At 43.2% G+C, this 14,201-nt stretch overlaps 1 protein-coding gene across 15 annotated transcripts in view; it reads left to right on the top strand.

Moving 5' to 3' along the window:
- Positions 1-14,201, top strand: part of NPHP4 (nephrocystin 4) — a 99,702-nt gene that overhangs the window by 63,847 nt on the left and 21,654 nt on the right. For 13 of the 15 annotated variants that reach the window (XR_005590329.1, XR_005590330.1, XR_005590328.1 and 10 more), the window contains 7 exons: positions 1,207-1,265; positions 2,846-2,974; positions 3,576-3,739; positions 4,009-4,200; positions 4,924-5,111; positions 6,751-6,911; positions 10,200-10,380. Coding sequence is in view for 12 of the 15 variants with exons in the window: in XM_039508892.1 (XP_039364826.1) it covers positions 1,207-1,265; positions 2,846-2,974; positions 3,576-3,739; positions 4,009-4,200; positions 4,924-5,111; positions 6,751-6,911; positions 10,200-10,380 (1,074 nt within the window). In the remaining 3 variants the exon portion in view is untranslated. The remainder of the gene's footprint in view (positions 1-1,206; positions 1,266-2,845; positions 2,975-3,575; positions 3,740-4,008; positions 4,201-4,923; positions 5,112-6,750; positions 6,912-10,199; positions 10,381-14,201) is intronic. The other 2 variants (XM_039508891.1, XM_039508895.1) reach the window with 2 other exon arrangements.

Raw genomic sequence — 14,201 nt, 5'->3', positions numbered from 1 at the left:
AGATAACTTGCATCCAAGAGTTTTAAAAGAGCACATTAAATAGATTAAAAACTGGCTAACTGGTTGGTCTCAAAATTGTAATTGTAAATGGGGAATCATCGTCCAATGGGTATGTTTCCAGCAAGGTCCCCCAGAGACTGATTCTTGGCCCTACGCTATTTAATATTTTTATGAATGACCTGGAAGAAATCATAAAATCATCACTGATACAGTTTGCAGATGACACAAAAAGTGGGGGAGTGGTAAATAATGAAGAGGTCAGTTCACTGGTTCAGAGCGATCTGGATCACTTGGTAAACAGATGCAAGCAAACAATATGCATTTTTATATGGTTCAATGTAAATATATGCATCTAGGAACAAAAAATGTTGGTCACACTTATAGGGTGCAGGACTCTATCCCAGGAATCAGTGACTGAAAAAGATTTGAGGTCATGGAGGATAATCAACTAAACTTGTGCTCCCAGTGTGATGCTGTGTCCAAAAGAGCTAATGTGATCCTGGGATGCAGAAACAGCGAAATCTCGAATAGTAGGAGAGAAGTTATTTTACCTCCATGTTTGGCACTGGTGCATTCCTTGCTGGAATCCTGCATCCAGTTCTGATGCCCACAGTTCAAGAAGGATGTTGATAAATTGGTGAAGGTCCAGAGAAGAGCCACAAGAATGATTAAAGAATTAGAAAACGTGCCTTGTAGTGACAGACTCAAAGAGCTCAATCTATGTAGTGTAACAAAGGGAAGTTGAGGGGTCACTTGATCTGTAAGTACCTACATGGAGAACAAATATTTAATAATGGACTCTTCAATCTAGCAGAGAACGATATAACACAATCTAGTGGCTGGAAGTTGGAGCTAGACGAATTCAGACTGGAAGTAAGGTGTACATTTTAAAAAGTGAATGTAATTAACCACTGAGACAATTTACCAAGGGTCATGGTGGATTCTGCATCACTGAATATTTGTAAATCAAGATTGGATGGTTTTCTAAAAGATTTGCTCTAGAAATTCTGTGAGAGATGTTCTCTGACCTGTCTGATACAGGAGCTCAGACTAGATGATCACAGTGGTCCCTTTCGGCCTTGGAATGTAGGAAAACTTAAATTGGCTTTAATGGAAACAAAATTTGGCATTTGATCAATCCGACAGCTAGATCTCTGGCTGTTCTGCAGGCTCACTGCACCCTCTCTTGTCTCTGCTTCCCGGTAGGTGCACCAGCTTCACCCCAGATGCTGATTTCCACTCAAGACTATCCTCAGGGACCTGGGGTAAGTGCCTGTTGGTGCAACATGTGCCCTCTGCAGTTGCCTTACTGGGACTTTAGATTTAAGCATCAATTATTTTAGTTTGATGAGTCTTTCTCCCTTGGAAAGGGGCCAGGAAGGGAAATGTTGCAGCAGATTTTTGTTTTTAAGTTTATGTTTTCAAATCAATAACAGGTTAAATGTGAAGATTCTAAAGGTGCAGTTTCTCTCTGGTGTAATTCTAGTTAGTTAATGGAGTGACACCATGGAGAAGTGTGGCCCAGTCACTACTGATAAATAAAGGAGTTTGAATCTGACAGAGAAGAGACAGGAAGCAAAGAAGGGGGCTCAGGAGGGGTGACTTGGTTAGAGTGCCAGGAGAGGAAGTCAGCAGTGGTCATTTGTGTAGCCCAGGAGAAGGCAGAGAGGAGACATTTATAGTTGTCTTCAGTGAGAGATGACCAAGGTTTAGGCTACTGTAATCTGCCCTTGAAGATCACTAGATGAAAAGTCAATATTTCATAAATCATATTTGTACATAATACTGCATGAAAGGCAGGCTTTGAAATAGCCGGTTTGGCTGCTCATCTCTCTTTGATCATATATTTACCTTATTCTCAATTACCATTAAGTTATAAGACTAATACAAATAATTCTTCTATGGGTTTGTTTGTTTGTTTGTTTGTTTCAGGTTGATTTTTTTCCCATCAATAAGGCCCTGAAAAATACTGTTGTAGAGAACCTGTCTAATTTGGTAGTAAAGTGTGAAATGTCCACACACAAACATGATTAGTATATAAACTAGAAGGAGAAGTTTAGCACACACAGCAGCATTTCCTTGAAAACAGCTATTTTCATATAGTGCGACAGCTCACTGAGTTATGCCGATATCCCACTGGGTATCACTTTCTAAGGTCTTTGTGGCCAAACTACAACAATTTCCTGCTATAATCCATATCCCCAGAAGCAGCAAACCAGAATCTACATATGTTTTGCTGGGTAGAAATCTCTGAGCTATTCTCAGGCCTTGGACTTTTTATTTTTTAAGGGAGTCATTTGCAGCAGACCAGATTTGCAGGCTTTGTTCTATAGCACAGTGGAAGTGTATTGACAATGACGTATAATTTTTGCAGGGATAGTTCTCAGGATTTAAGGCCACATACAAACATAGGCTTTCAATTTGTTGTTTTTCCTTCTTGTTACAGAGATCGTTACACAGTAATATTTTTGATGAAATTTAATACTTCATGAGCATGCGTTATTAGACTGTTTGATCTTGTCAAACGTTTGTGGGTTTTTCTGCAAAATAACATACAGCACACTGCAGCATCAACAGCTGAATTAGAAAACGTAGTTCAGGCGTGTCTGGAACCCTAAGTGTCCGAGCTGTGCTGCGTATCTGAACGGCAGAGGGGTAGCTCAGTTTGGTCATTCCTGACCATTTAAATTTGCACAGACCATTTGAAATAAACTGCCAACATATTTTGGAGTTTCTGGCCCTCCTAATCCATCAAGATTTTCCACAGTCCTTGGCAGTTCCTCCTTCAGCAGCCTCATTAGTGGAGTTAATATCATCATCTTAATTATAATAATTTTCTTTTCAGTTGTCAATATCCCAGTTGTCTGCATCACCCCGTTCTCCTCCTGTAAGCCACTCGTCCAAACCCCCGTTGCAACAGCAAACCGGCTCTCCAGTCCCCCGCTCCCGTGGGATGCGCCGACGTGAACGTGCAGTAAGGGTTCCTAGTTGGGTTTATGTGGTGGCCCCTGCATTGGCTAGCCCTTGCAGAGAGGGATATTCCTACCTGGGCGTGTTTGGAGTGTGTCCCTTCCCACAGAGCTATACAGTACATGCTAGGCCAGGTTCAATCATTCCTATGGTCATTGCAGCCAAAAATAAATGTGGGGTGTGTATGTGGGAAATCTGACTTCAAAATGTAGAAAAGCCAGGTATGTGAGAACGCATGAACTCTGCCTGCTCAGGAGCACTCTCCTTTATGGAGCGGCTTGGTGGGAATGAGGACTCCTGGGTTCTGCTTGTGCCCTGCCTGGTGATCTGTGCAGTAGAACATATATGAGATAGGAAAGGTGATGCTCATCTTCTGCTCAGCTGAGCAGGGCTGTGATGACAACACTTCTGCTGAGAACAGAGGGGGAATTGCATCTGTTACCCCGATACTGCCCTGCGAGGGAGACAAGGAGCAGTTTGTGTGAGTGCAGCAGCCTGGGCTGGGCAGCTCCTTCAATGCGCCCTGCAGAGCCCTGCCCCTCGCCACATTCTATCCCCACCCAGCTGGGGATGGTCCGTTTCATGGGACCACCCTTGTTTGTCAGCAGGAGCTCCCAGGTGGAGGCAGCAGCGGTGGTATAACTCACTTGGAGGCTGACCTCAGCCCCAGCTCCTTGATCCTGGATTCCTCTGCAAGTGACCAGCTGCAGGAGCTGCCGTTCACGCCTGTGCATGCGCCTATCGTTGCCATGGGAACACAGACTGGAAGGTGAGGCTCTAAGGCAGGGCTAATGGTAGCTGGAATGGGAACATGGGAATTGCTGCCTGAGCGATGCAAGCACATGGGGGTGGAGTTCAGTGATGTTCAACGGTCCCGCACATGTCATCCTGCCTCTTACTGAACATGTCCCTAAATGCTTCTGCCCCGCAGAGAACCCCATCTGGAAGATGCTGGGATAGCAGGAGGGACCTGGCAGAAAGGGTCAGGATTCCAATGGCGTCTGGGTCCCAGGAAACTCAAAGCCATTTCTCTTTCAGCTCTAGCTCTGTCCTCACTCGGGCCGCTCTGTCTCGCTTGCATGCTGCTGGCTTTCCAGAAATCCTGGATTGCAACAAGGAGCCAGCAGAAGTTGTGGACCCCACAGACCCTGTGAATTTCAACCCTCAAAGGGAAGAAGCTGACTTCTTGCAAAGCAATGAAATCATTTTGCAGTTCCTTGCCTTCACCAGGTAATGCCCTGAAATCCCACTGCCCCATTTTCAGGTTGGATTCACGTCTCTTCTTGCAGTAGCATCAATTTCCATTCTGATCTGCGTGCTGCTCTTTGGCTTGATGGTTCTGAGAGGTCCTTGTATCCATCTCCCATGCCCCTTCCTTAGGACTTTCACCTTGCTTGGCTGAGGCATGTCTGAGCAACTGCCATGGTAACAAAAGCACCAGAAGTGCCTGTGAGACAATGACTGTTCCATTTTAGATGTTTTATGCATTGAGCCAGTTCCAAATTAATTTTTTTGTTCACATTAGCCAGATTGTAATGTAAAACTAATTACTGAGTAACTCCTTATTTACAGACAGGAAAGCTTCACTTGGAAAGGCTTTTCTGTGATGGTGGTTTTATCTTGATTATGCACCATTTGTGTATTTACCAGACTACAGTGCACTGTAATTCTGAAAGTAAAATACCATTCCCACCTGGTCTTGAAGCTGGGAACTCTGTACCAAAGAGCAGAAGTCACATGTACTATGAGTTCACTGAAAGCAAAAAAAACCCTTATCCTTCCTGTCATGATGGCTTCAAAGGAAGCCTCCCAAACCAGTTTGAATACACTTAATATTATGGATCTTCTCCAGTTCTTCTGCTTCTCAAATGGTTCACAAGCACTTGCAAAGCACATACAAATTGCTGGGTCTGTAACAAGAGGAGTTAATCCAGAGATGTTTTTTTGGTCAAGGATTCCACAGGATGGCATGGGGACAACGTGGCCAAAGACTATGTATTTCACATTCCAGTTTTACCGTTTCCCACTGGTCACAACACCACGATTGCAGCTGGTGAAGATGGACCAGTCTGGGACAGCCAGTTCAGCTGCATCTTCCCATATCTTATTCCAGATCAACAAAGATGGAACCCTTAAGAGTGGTAAGCTCTAGTGGTGGAAGGGTGTTTGAAAAAAGGAGGGATGTTACAGCACCTGCCAGATGGTATGTCCTCTGAGGAAGTCCTGGAGGCTCTAGCCAATTGTTTGGGAGTTATATGAGATGTCCAAATACTCCAGGGTCTATGAAGTTTGAAGGGAGACATAGCAGAGCTATATGAAATAATGAACAGGGTAGAGATGGTACATAAGACATTCTAATTTACCCTTTGTCATCATCGTGGGTCAAGGCGCTACTCAATGAAATTAAAAGACAGCAAATTTAAAACAGATACAAGGAAACCTTTTCATATGCCATGTGTAACTAACTTCTGGAACTCATTGCCACAATAAATCATTTAATCCAAGAGTTTAATCGGATTCAAAACTAGACTAGACAAGTATATGGAAAACCAGAGTTACAGCAGAGAGGATACAGATTTATAAGGGATATAAATCTCCATGCTAACTGATTGAGTCTAGAAAGAAAACCTCCCTATGGCCTGATCATTTTTCAGTTCCTTACTATGGGGTTTCTTGTACCTTCGTCTGAAGTGTCTGCCTGTTGCAGATGGGAGACTGGATCAGATGGACCACAAGCCTTCTAGCTCTAGTCTTTGGGGGCTAAATTTTTCCAATCACCTGGGCCTTGCTCTAGGGTTTAAAAATGAGTACTGAAACGTGTCAGTGCTTTAAGCCTTTCTTGCAGTTTGTCAGCAAAATTGTTTCTTTCTTGCTAGGCTAGTGTGTTATGGTAAGAGGAAAATCCACTGGGAGAGTGAAATTAAATTTTTGAATAGTTCAAATGGGATTTTTGTCAATCAGGTTTAGGCTTAGCTCCAAGTCAAGGTAATGGACTAGTATCTGCTATAATATCAAGTTTCCATTAGTTTATACACCATATAATTAAAAGTGTGCAAAATGTCAAGCCATAAGGCAAAACATCAATAAGTGTCAGTGACACGATTCAGAAATGTAGACTGCTGACTCCAGCGATAGCTAAGCAGATGTACAGAGAGAGACAGCACATCTAAGCAACCAACCTGTAGTAATGCAATCAGATTCTCTTAGCAAAATGGTTTTTTTAATGTCTTATTAAATTCTTGTCCCAAGAGATGCAAAACTAATCTCCCACCTCCTACAGAGCATTTTTAGTTTGTAAAGTTCCTTCCCCATGTGGAATCGTTAATGAAAATTAATAAGGAAAATCCACATTAATTTAATTTTTTGTGGGTGGATGTCAATCCCAAAATGAACTTAAAAGTGACTGATTCAGGGAGTTCATAAATGGTTTCATCCATTATGAGAATGAAATTACCGCTATAAAGAGGAAAGCTGGTCCAGTGGCGAGGGTGCTCATGTGACTTGGCAGACATAGGTTCAATTCCTGCTCTGCCATGGACTTCCTGTGTGACCTTGGGCACAGTCACTCTGTGCCTCAGTTCCTCATCTATAAAATGGGGATAATAGCCCTGTCCTGCCCTGCCTCACAAGGGTGTAGTGGGGATAAATACAGTGAAGATTGTGAGGTTCTCAGAGACAGTGGTACTGGGAGTCACAGGGGTCCCTTCGATAGCAATGAGTCTCCTGAGAAGCCATGGAGGATTAATTTACTTTGTCAGGAATACATTCTTTTTCCTGCAGAATCTCCAGGGTTGCAGCTAAAGTATATGGTGGATCCTGGTTTTCTGAAGCCAGGAGAACAACGTTGGTTTATACGTTATATAGCTGACCATAACCTACAGATTGATATTTGGGATGGAGATTCTTTGCTCCTCATTGGATCTGCTGCAGTTAAGCTGAAGGTATGAAACTTTTCCCAGACTAAATCCATAGCTGCTGCTAGTGGAGAAAAAAAGGCCAGAATCTCTACTTACAAAGTACAAGAACTCTGGTGAAGGAACCTTCTTTGGTTGGGTTTGTACAGCACCAGGCACAATGTGGAAGAGCTCTAGGCTTTGTTGCTCTAGAAATAAATATTAAAATAGGAACGATGCTGTAGCTGGCAGGGATGGCTACTGGGTAGGGTAAGTTCAGGAAGTTTCTTACAAATGTGCATGAATTTCTTTGGTGTTAAAATTTGAACAATTTGTCATAGTGTGTAAAATGTTCAGAAGAAAGGTAGCGCTGTGAGGTTCCTGGTGCTGCTCGAGGGCCTGCATGGGCAGAACTAGCAAATGAACATTCTCCGCTGATTCGCAGGACAGGCTCACTCTGGCAGCAGCAGCACGTGTTACTTTGGCCCCGCCAGGGTGCCTTATTCTTGTTCTGGAGAACCACGGCCTGCACTGCAAGGTTGGGCCAGTCTCTGTGCCCCTTGACTCCTCTGCTTCTCCACGGAGGTTGCCAACAAAGGGGGAAAACCAGTGCCAAATGGCAGGAAAGGGTTTGTGGTGTAGACCCTTGTCCCCTGGGAAATGGTCTGAGACCCCCTAATTCCCTGCAAACAGGCCACCAAACAGCCCTGGGGAGTGAGAATTTCTATTCACTGCTAAGCTGTCTGGATTCAGCGCAGTGACCTAGTGGTGAAAGGTTCATATCCTGCTCTGAATCACCTAAAGCATCCAGTCCATCAGGTGCCACTTCCCTCCCCTCACTCCTGAATGCAGTGACCAGTGCTAATGGCCTTCTGTCCAAATGGACAGAACAATTGTCTCCATTTCTAGAGCTTCTTTTTACTATTACACTATGTTAAGTAGGCAACAGTTGTGCTACAGCCAGAAAATATGACTCCCTTGTGTGTGTGGTGGGAATGAGGGGTTTCATTATCAGGTTTAATTGTACAGCAATTTATGTCTCATATGGAAGTTTCTATGATTCTTGCCTGAGTCAGAGATTCTCAGGCCAAAAGGGACCATTGTGACCATCTAGTCTGACCTCCTGGATAGCACAGGCCAGAGACCTGCCCTGAGTTAAATCCTATCTGAACTAGAGAAGATCTTATAGAAAAACAGCCAATCTCGATTTAAAGATTTTCATTGCTGGAGAATCTACCACAACCCAGGGTAAGTTGTTCCAATGATTAATTATCCTCACTGTGAAAAGAATGCACCTTATTTAGAGTCTGAATTCGTCTAGCTTCAGCTTCTAGGCATTGGAAAGTGTTACACCTTTTCTGCTAGATTGAAGAGCTCTCCATTATCACATATTTGTACCTCATCTAGACATACACTGTGATCAACTCTCCTCTTACCCTTCTTTTGACAAGCTAAATAGATTGAGCTCTTTGAGTCTTCCACTATAAAACATGTTTTCCAATTCTTTGTCATTCTCATGACCGTTCTCTGAACCCTCTCCAACTTTTCAACATCTTTCTTGAATTGTGCACATCAGAACTGGACACAATATTCCAGTACTGGTCGCACCAATGCCATATATAGAGATAATATAACTTCGCTACTCCCTACTCGATATTATCCTGTTTACAGCCAAACACTGCATTAGCCACAATATCCTATTGTTAGCTCATGTTCAGCTGATGATCCATTGTGACCCCAAGTACTTTTCAGTATCACTCTTCTCAGATAGAGTCCTCCCATTCTATAAATATGGCCTATGTTCTTTGTTCCAAGATATATGACTTTGCATTTGCCCACACTGAAATGCATATTGTTTACTTGTGCCCAGCTTACTAAGCAATCCACATAATTGATCTGTCCCCTTTATTGTTTACCACTGTTCCAATCTTTGTATCATCTGCAAACTTTATTAGTGATGATTTTGTTTTATTTCAAGCCATTGATATAAATGTTAAATACCAAGGGACAAAAACTGATCCTTGAGGGACCCAACGAGAAACACATTCTTGATGATGATTCCCCAGTTACAATTACATTTTGAGATCTATCAACTAGCCAGTTTTTAATATGTGTCATGCTGATTTTGTATCATTTTAGTTTCTTAATCAAAATGTTGTGTAGTACCAAGGCTAACATCAACACTGTTATCTTTATCAGTCAAACTGGTAATCTCATAGAAAAAAGATATCCAATTAGTTTGACAAGATGTGTTTTCCATAAAACCATTTTGATTGGCATTATTTATATTACCCTCCTTCAATATTTTATTGAGTCCTGTATCAGCCATTATTTTGCCTAGGACTGATGTCAAGGTGACAGGCCTATAATTACCTGGGTCATTTTGTTTACCTTTTTAAATACTGGCACTGGGGATGTAAAAGGTTAACTGGTAAGCATTAGGCTTACCGTTAGCCAGACTTTAACCGTTAACCCCCGCGGCTGGCCACACCGGCATGACCCCAGTCCCAGCCGGGCCATGATTTTTGGGCTGCTATTCTCAGACAGTTCTCAATTACCATTCACATTTTTCTCTTAAGTTCTTCCTCCCAGCTGATTTGTCCCATCTCAAAACAACAGCCTCCCAGAAAAGCTCCTTTGAGCTTCACAAAAGCCCGAAGATGTCACAAATGTACACAAGCAAAAAGGTGCTTTAACTGGTGTGGGGTAGTTAGCATGCCATTACCCATTGTATTGTGGGAGTGCAGTACACTTCTCAGTGAGGATGTGCTAGGCAAGTGAGGGGAAAAGTGAAACAAGAGTTTCTTGGAACCTAAAACCAAAACAAAAATAGTAACAGCAAAAAGTTTGTAAATGTGGTTAATGTTTGCAACCCGGGAGCTCAGCATGATCTACAAGAGCAAAGGGTAACACTTGTAGGAACCCAGGAAAGACTGTCGAGGGCTCTTCTATAAGCCGGGAAAAGGTGAGATCTGATTTGAGGAAGGGGAGGTGGTCATGAGAATGTTCATAATTTACCAGATTTCCTTTTATCTCACTGCTTGATGGGAGATCGGAAATGAAACCTACCCCCTTTCCCATCTTTCCTGTGTCACATGCACACATCGGCTCACTGAGACACTTGGCTCTTGAGCACTGGGGCTGCTGGCTTTGGATAAAGCATCTGTTTGGAACCCCCTTTCTCAACTCTCCCAAAGAATTGCATAGACATAACAAACCATTTGCAAGATAAAAACAATGGTTTCTCCTGGGCATGTACCACTTTGGACAATGCCTCTTGACAGTAACAGCTACACACATTTTTTGGCTTCAGGATATGTTCCTCTTGCCCCACAGCACTTGCTTCGCCAGGGTCGGACAGCAGTTCAGGTCCATCATGAGCTGGAGGTGATGACAACCGAATACGAGCAGGACACAACAGTGATGAGTGGGGATGTTCTCAGACATGGCACTGTGAAGCCCATAGGAGTCTACGCTGTTGTGAAAGGCCGACTTCACCTGAGTTTGTCCAATGTTGGTAAGAATCCCAGTTATTTTGGCTGATTCACCACGTTTTCTGATGAAAATTCGTTTCTTTCAGAAAGTGAGTAACTCAAGATTTCTCATGTATTTCAGCATGCTCATTAGAGACTTAACTCTGCTGGTTATCTTCATCATTGCAGTTCTAGCACGATTCTGGGGCACAGCTGGGAATCTTTTTGGTGGCTGATCTGTTACCTTTCCCCCTCCATTTTCACATAGCGATCACCTCCCAAAACAGAGATGCTTTTACCTGACCCAGGATGCAATAATACTTTGCACGCTGATGTGATACAGTTGGAAAGTGCTACGCAGGTGCTAAGATAGGAAAATCATGCTGTCCCCGCTGTACAGCTGGGCTACTAAGGTGCTGAGTTTTTAGAGGTGTTGAGTGAGGGTCAATAGGACTTACAGGTGACAAGCACCTCTAAAAATCAGATTTGCGCAAGGTGAGTCAGCCAGGAGCAGAGCCCAGTGCAGTGGCCAGCAATACGATTTTCCAGCAATACGATTGCTCAGCACAGCAGTGTGTTAGTTAAAGGTCTATTGAAATGTGATCTCAGTGCTAGTAGCCATGATAAGTGTTGCCCCACTGGCCTTCGGGACTGAATCTAAGCTCTTTGTGGTGTTCATGAGCTTGTTTGGAAGCTGGCAAAGCTTAGGAGCCTCACACACAAGGGAGGATCCTGACATTGCAACCCGAGGGACATATTGGGTGTCTGGCTAACCCAGAGTTTCCATTAGCCGACTATCAGCATTTTTGAGTTGTGTTGTGTTTGTTCATCAGCCATGAAATGGGAGCTGGGGATAATTTGATGGTGGTGCTAGAAATTTGTCTAATTTCAATGCTTCTGCAAGTGCCTCTGTAGCTTCCGTTAAACACTTCTTTTATAACGCCTCAGGCAGCCATCCCTCTGCACCTGCTTCTGGACCCGAGGGCAGACTGCTCTCGTCTGTCTTCAGAAGTCTGTGAGAGTCACAGCAAGGCTATGCTAGATCAGAATAATAATATTATTATTATTTATTGTTAACTGCCTGTGCCCACTGCCACCAGAGGGTTCTGCACTAAAAATGGCGGTAACTCTTTACAGTATTCCCAAAATTGTTTTATTCTGGCAAAGTGAAAAGCACCCCCATGATGCCATTGGAGCAATGGATCTGGCCCTACAGGTTCCTGTGCATCTGAGGAAAGAAAATGCTTTTTTGAGACCCAGCAGAGCTCTGGGCTTGGGCTGTTTAGAGAATTTTCAGTTGCTTGAAAAAAATCAACAGGTTCGAAAAGCCAGTCTCCTATTATCCTGTACCTACCCTCCGCCTACAATAAGTAATAACACCAGGCTACAGAAAGAGGAGGAAATGCACAGCTCATTACTTCTGTTTTGAGTTTTCTGCCTGCTTGTTTACAAATGTACAAGCTGAGGCAGCTTTGAAACAGACAATATGGAAACAGCCACACTCAATTAGGTGCTAGCAAAATAACTCAGAAACATGGGAGAAACAGACAAGATGCACAAAGCTGTACATATAAGAAAACCAAACTTGTAAGAACATTATGCTTCCTAGAATTTATTAGGTACTTTTTATATATATTTAATTCACCATCTTATAAATGTGCAGTGACTCCAGGTTTTAAAATCTTATCTTCAGAAGAAAGATTAGCTCCATTATATGGTATCTTAAATTGTCATTTTCATACTTTGCCTGCAAGAGTGTGATAAGCTCCTAGGAAGGAGAGTCTGAGATTCATAACCCAGAGAACAGTTAGTTCAATGCAAACCCAGCAAAGGAAACTGATTAACAAAGGACAAATGCTAACAAAACAACAACAAAAACCCACCCATCATACTGTATCAATACAGCTGCCACTCTGATTTCTCTGGAAAAGTTTGTTTGATTTCAAAATAATATTAGTATGTTTTTACAAATCCCTCGTAACACTGGGGCTTGAAGCGTTGAACAGCAGGCCTGTTCTGTAAACTGGATGGTGTTGAGAGAGACAGAAATGGGGCTAAACATAGCCAAATAAGAGCATTTGTATTCCAGTCTTTGCCTGCTACACCCATTTCTGCTTCGTTCTACATCATCAGTTTGAAATCTAGGCAGTTTCAGAAAGCGAGTTCAAAGCAATTTCAGATACTGCCCCTCCCCCTGGGTCCCATTGCCCATTTGCATGGTTGTGCAACCTCATTTTCCTGTGCTTTTTTAAATGCTCTTCCTCCTGGTTGTCGTGTGAAAGACCCACACAAACAATAAAAGGAAACTGACCATCCGGGAGCAGCAGCAATTCTGACTAAACACGAAGTGCTGTCATATGCACAGTAAACAAACTGGAAAAGATGTCTTAAATCTCCTTCAGTTCTAGTAATCTTGGCTGTTACTCATAACATTCTCCATCAAAGTGATTTTTTTAAATTGACCGTAACCCTTTAAACTGAGCTGCAGAAAAAGAAGCTTCTGCTACTCAGAGTGGCTAATCCTTCTATTGCCATTCACACTGAAGCGCTGGGAGGGATTAGCTGTAAATGGAGTTAAATGGCATCTTTATAGCATGATATTTTTCTGATTTTTGGTGCTTTAGAAATGATCAACAAGGTAATTTTAAATAACAAAGTTCATATCTCTCAGAGATGGGCTCCGTAGGGTTGCAGGTTTCCAGTGGGAGAATGTGTGAACTACTGTAAGCCCAGGAGCAGTGTTCTCAGCAGAGCTGGCAGAGGCAGACTCTAGATCAGAGTTGCACTGACGCTGTCCTTAACATTGTGAGAGCTTCGGGGCACATGCCCTGGTGGATAATGTTAATGTTCTCACTGTCTGTGTTAATATTCTCAGATGCCTGAACAGCTTGAGCTATTTCTGCTAATGACGCATTTGCAGGAGTTGTACACATGAAAAAAGTATGCATGTATACCTGCTAGAGTGTCTTTAAATTCAAAAGCTGTATCTAGCTGTTGTATTTTGCATAGTGCCAGTCACCTTAGTACCTATATTTTGTAGGTCCTAAGACATAAGAACAGCCATACTGGGTCAGAGCAATGGTCCATCTCGCTGGTATCCTGTCTTCTGACAGTTCATCACACACTGCAACAATACGTCACTGCCTGTGTTTACAGAAGACAGTCCTACAAGCTGTAAAGTGGATGGTCTCATCACAGATGACATCACAGCTCAAATTGTAAGGGCTGTGCAGTTTTAACACTTGGCTCTTTGTTGTGCCAGAATCCTTCCCAGCTTGCTGTGGGGAGGCATGCCTTGAATCAGCAGCTCTGCCATCTCTTGCAAGCATGCAGGGTGCACTCTTCTCTGCATGCTGGGGGAGCTGGCATGGTCCTGTCTTCATCCCATTTCTTTGGAGCGGCCCCAGCTGGGTGCAATTCCTCTGCTGCCCAGGCTCAGGGGTGTGGGGAGGAGAATGCACTTCGGGCCCACCCCTAGACACTTGTACAGGGCCCACGGGAATCCAGCCCTAAACACTGACAAACAATTTCAGGTGCCTCAGCCAAATGTCTCCAATTCTCCACATTTATGGAGCTTTTATCTGAAGGACAGAGTGCATTTGTAGGTTAGGTGAATCCGCAGACAGCTTTATAGCTTCATCCTGTACAGGTTGGGATAGCCTATATATGGATGTAATTACAGCAGCACAGAGAGGTGACAAGACAGTAAATGGATCAGTGCTAGGGCTAGTTTTTCTTCACTTGATATATGAGCTAGTACGTGGGAGGAAGAGACATTGGAATAACAAACTTTGCCAGTGATACAAGCAAATGCCAGGGAGTATTTGGGCCTCTTGCGGGTAATGAAAGCCCCTCACCCTAGCTC

This window comes from Mauremys reevesii, linkage group 21 (assembly GCF_016161935.1).
Source record: "Mauremys reevesii isolate NIE-2019 linkage group 21, ASM1616193v1, whole genome shotgun sequence".
In the NCBI taxonomy this organism is placed as follows: Eukaryota; Metazoa; Chordata; order Testudines; family Geoemydidae; genus Mauremys; species Mauremys reevesii.
This window is presented reverse-complemented; position numbering and strand designations above follow the sequence as displayed.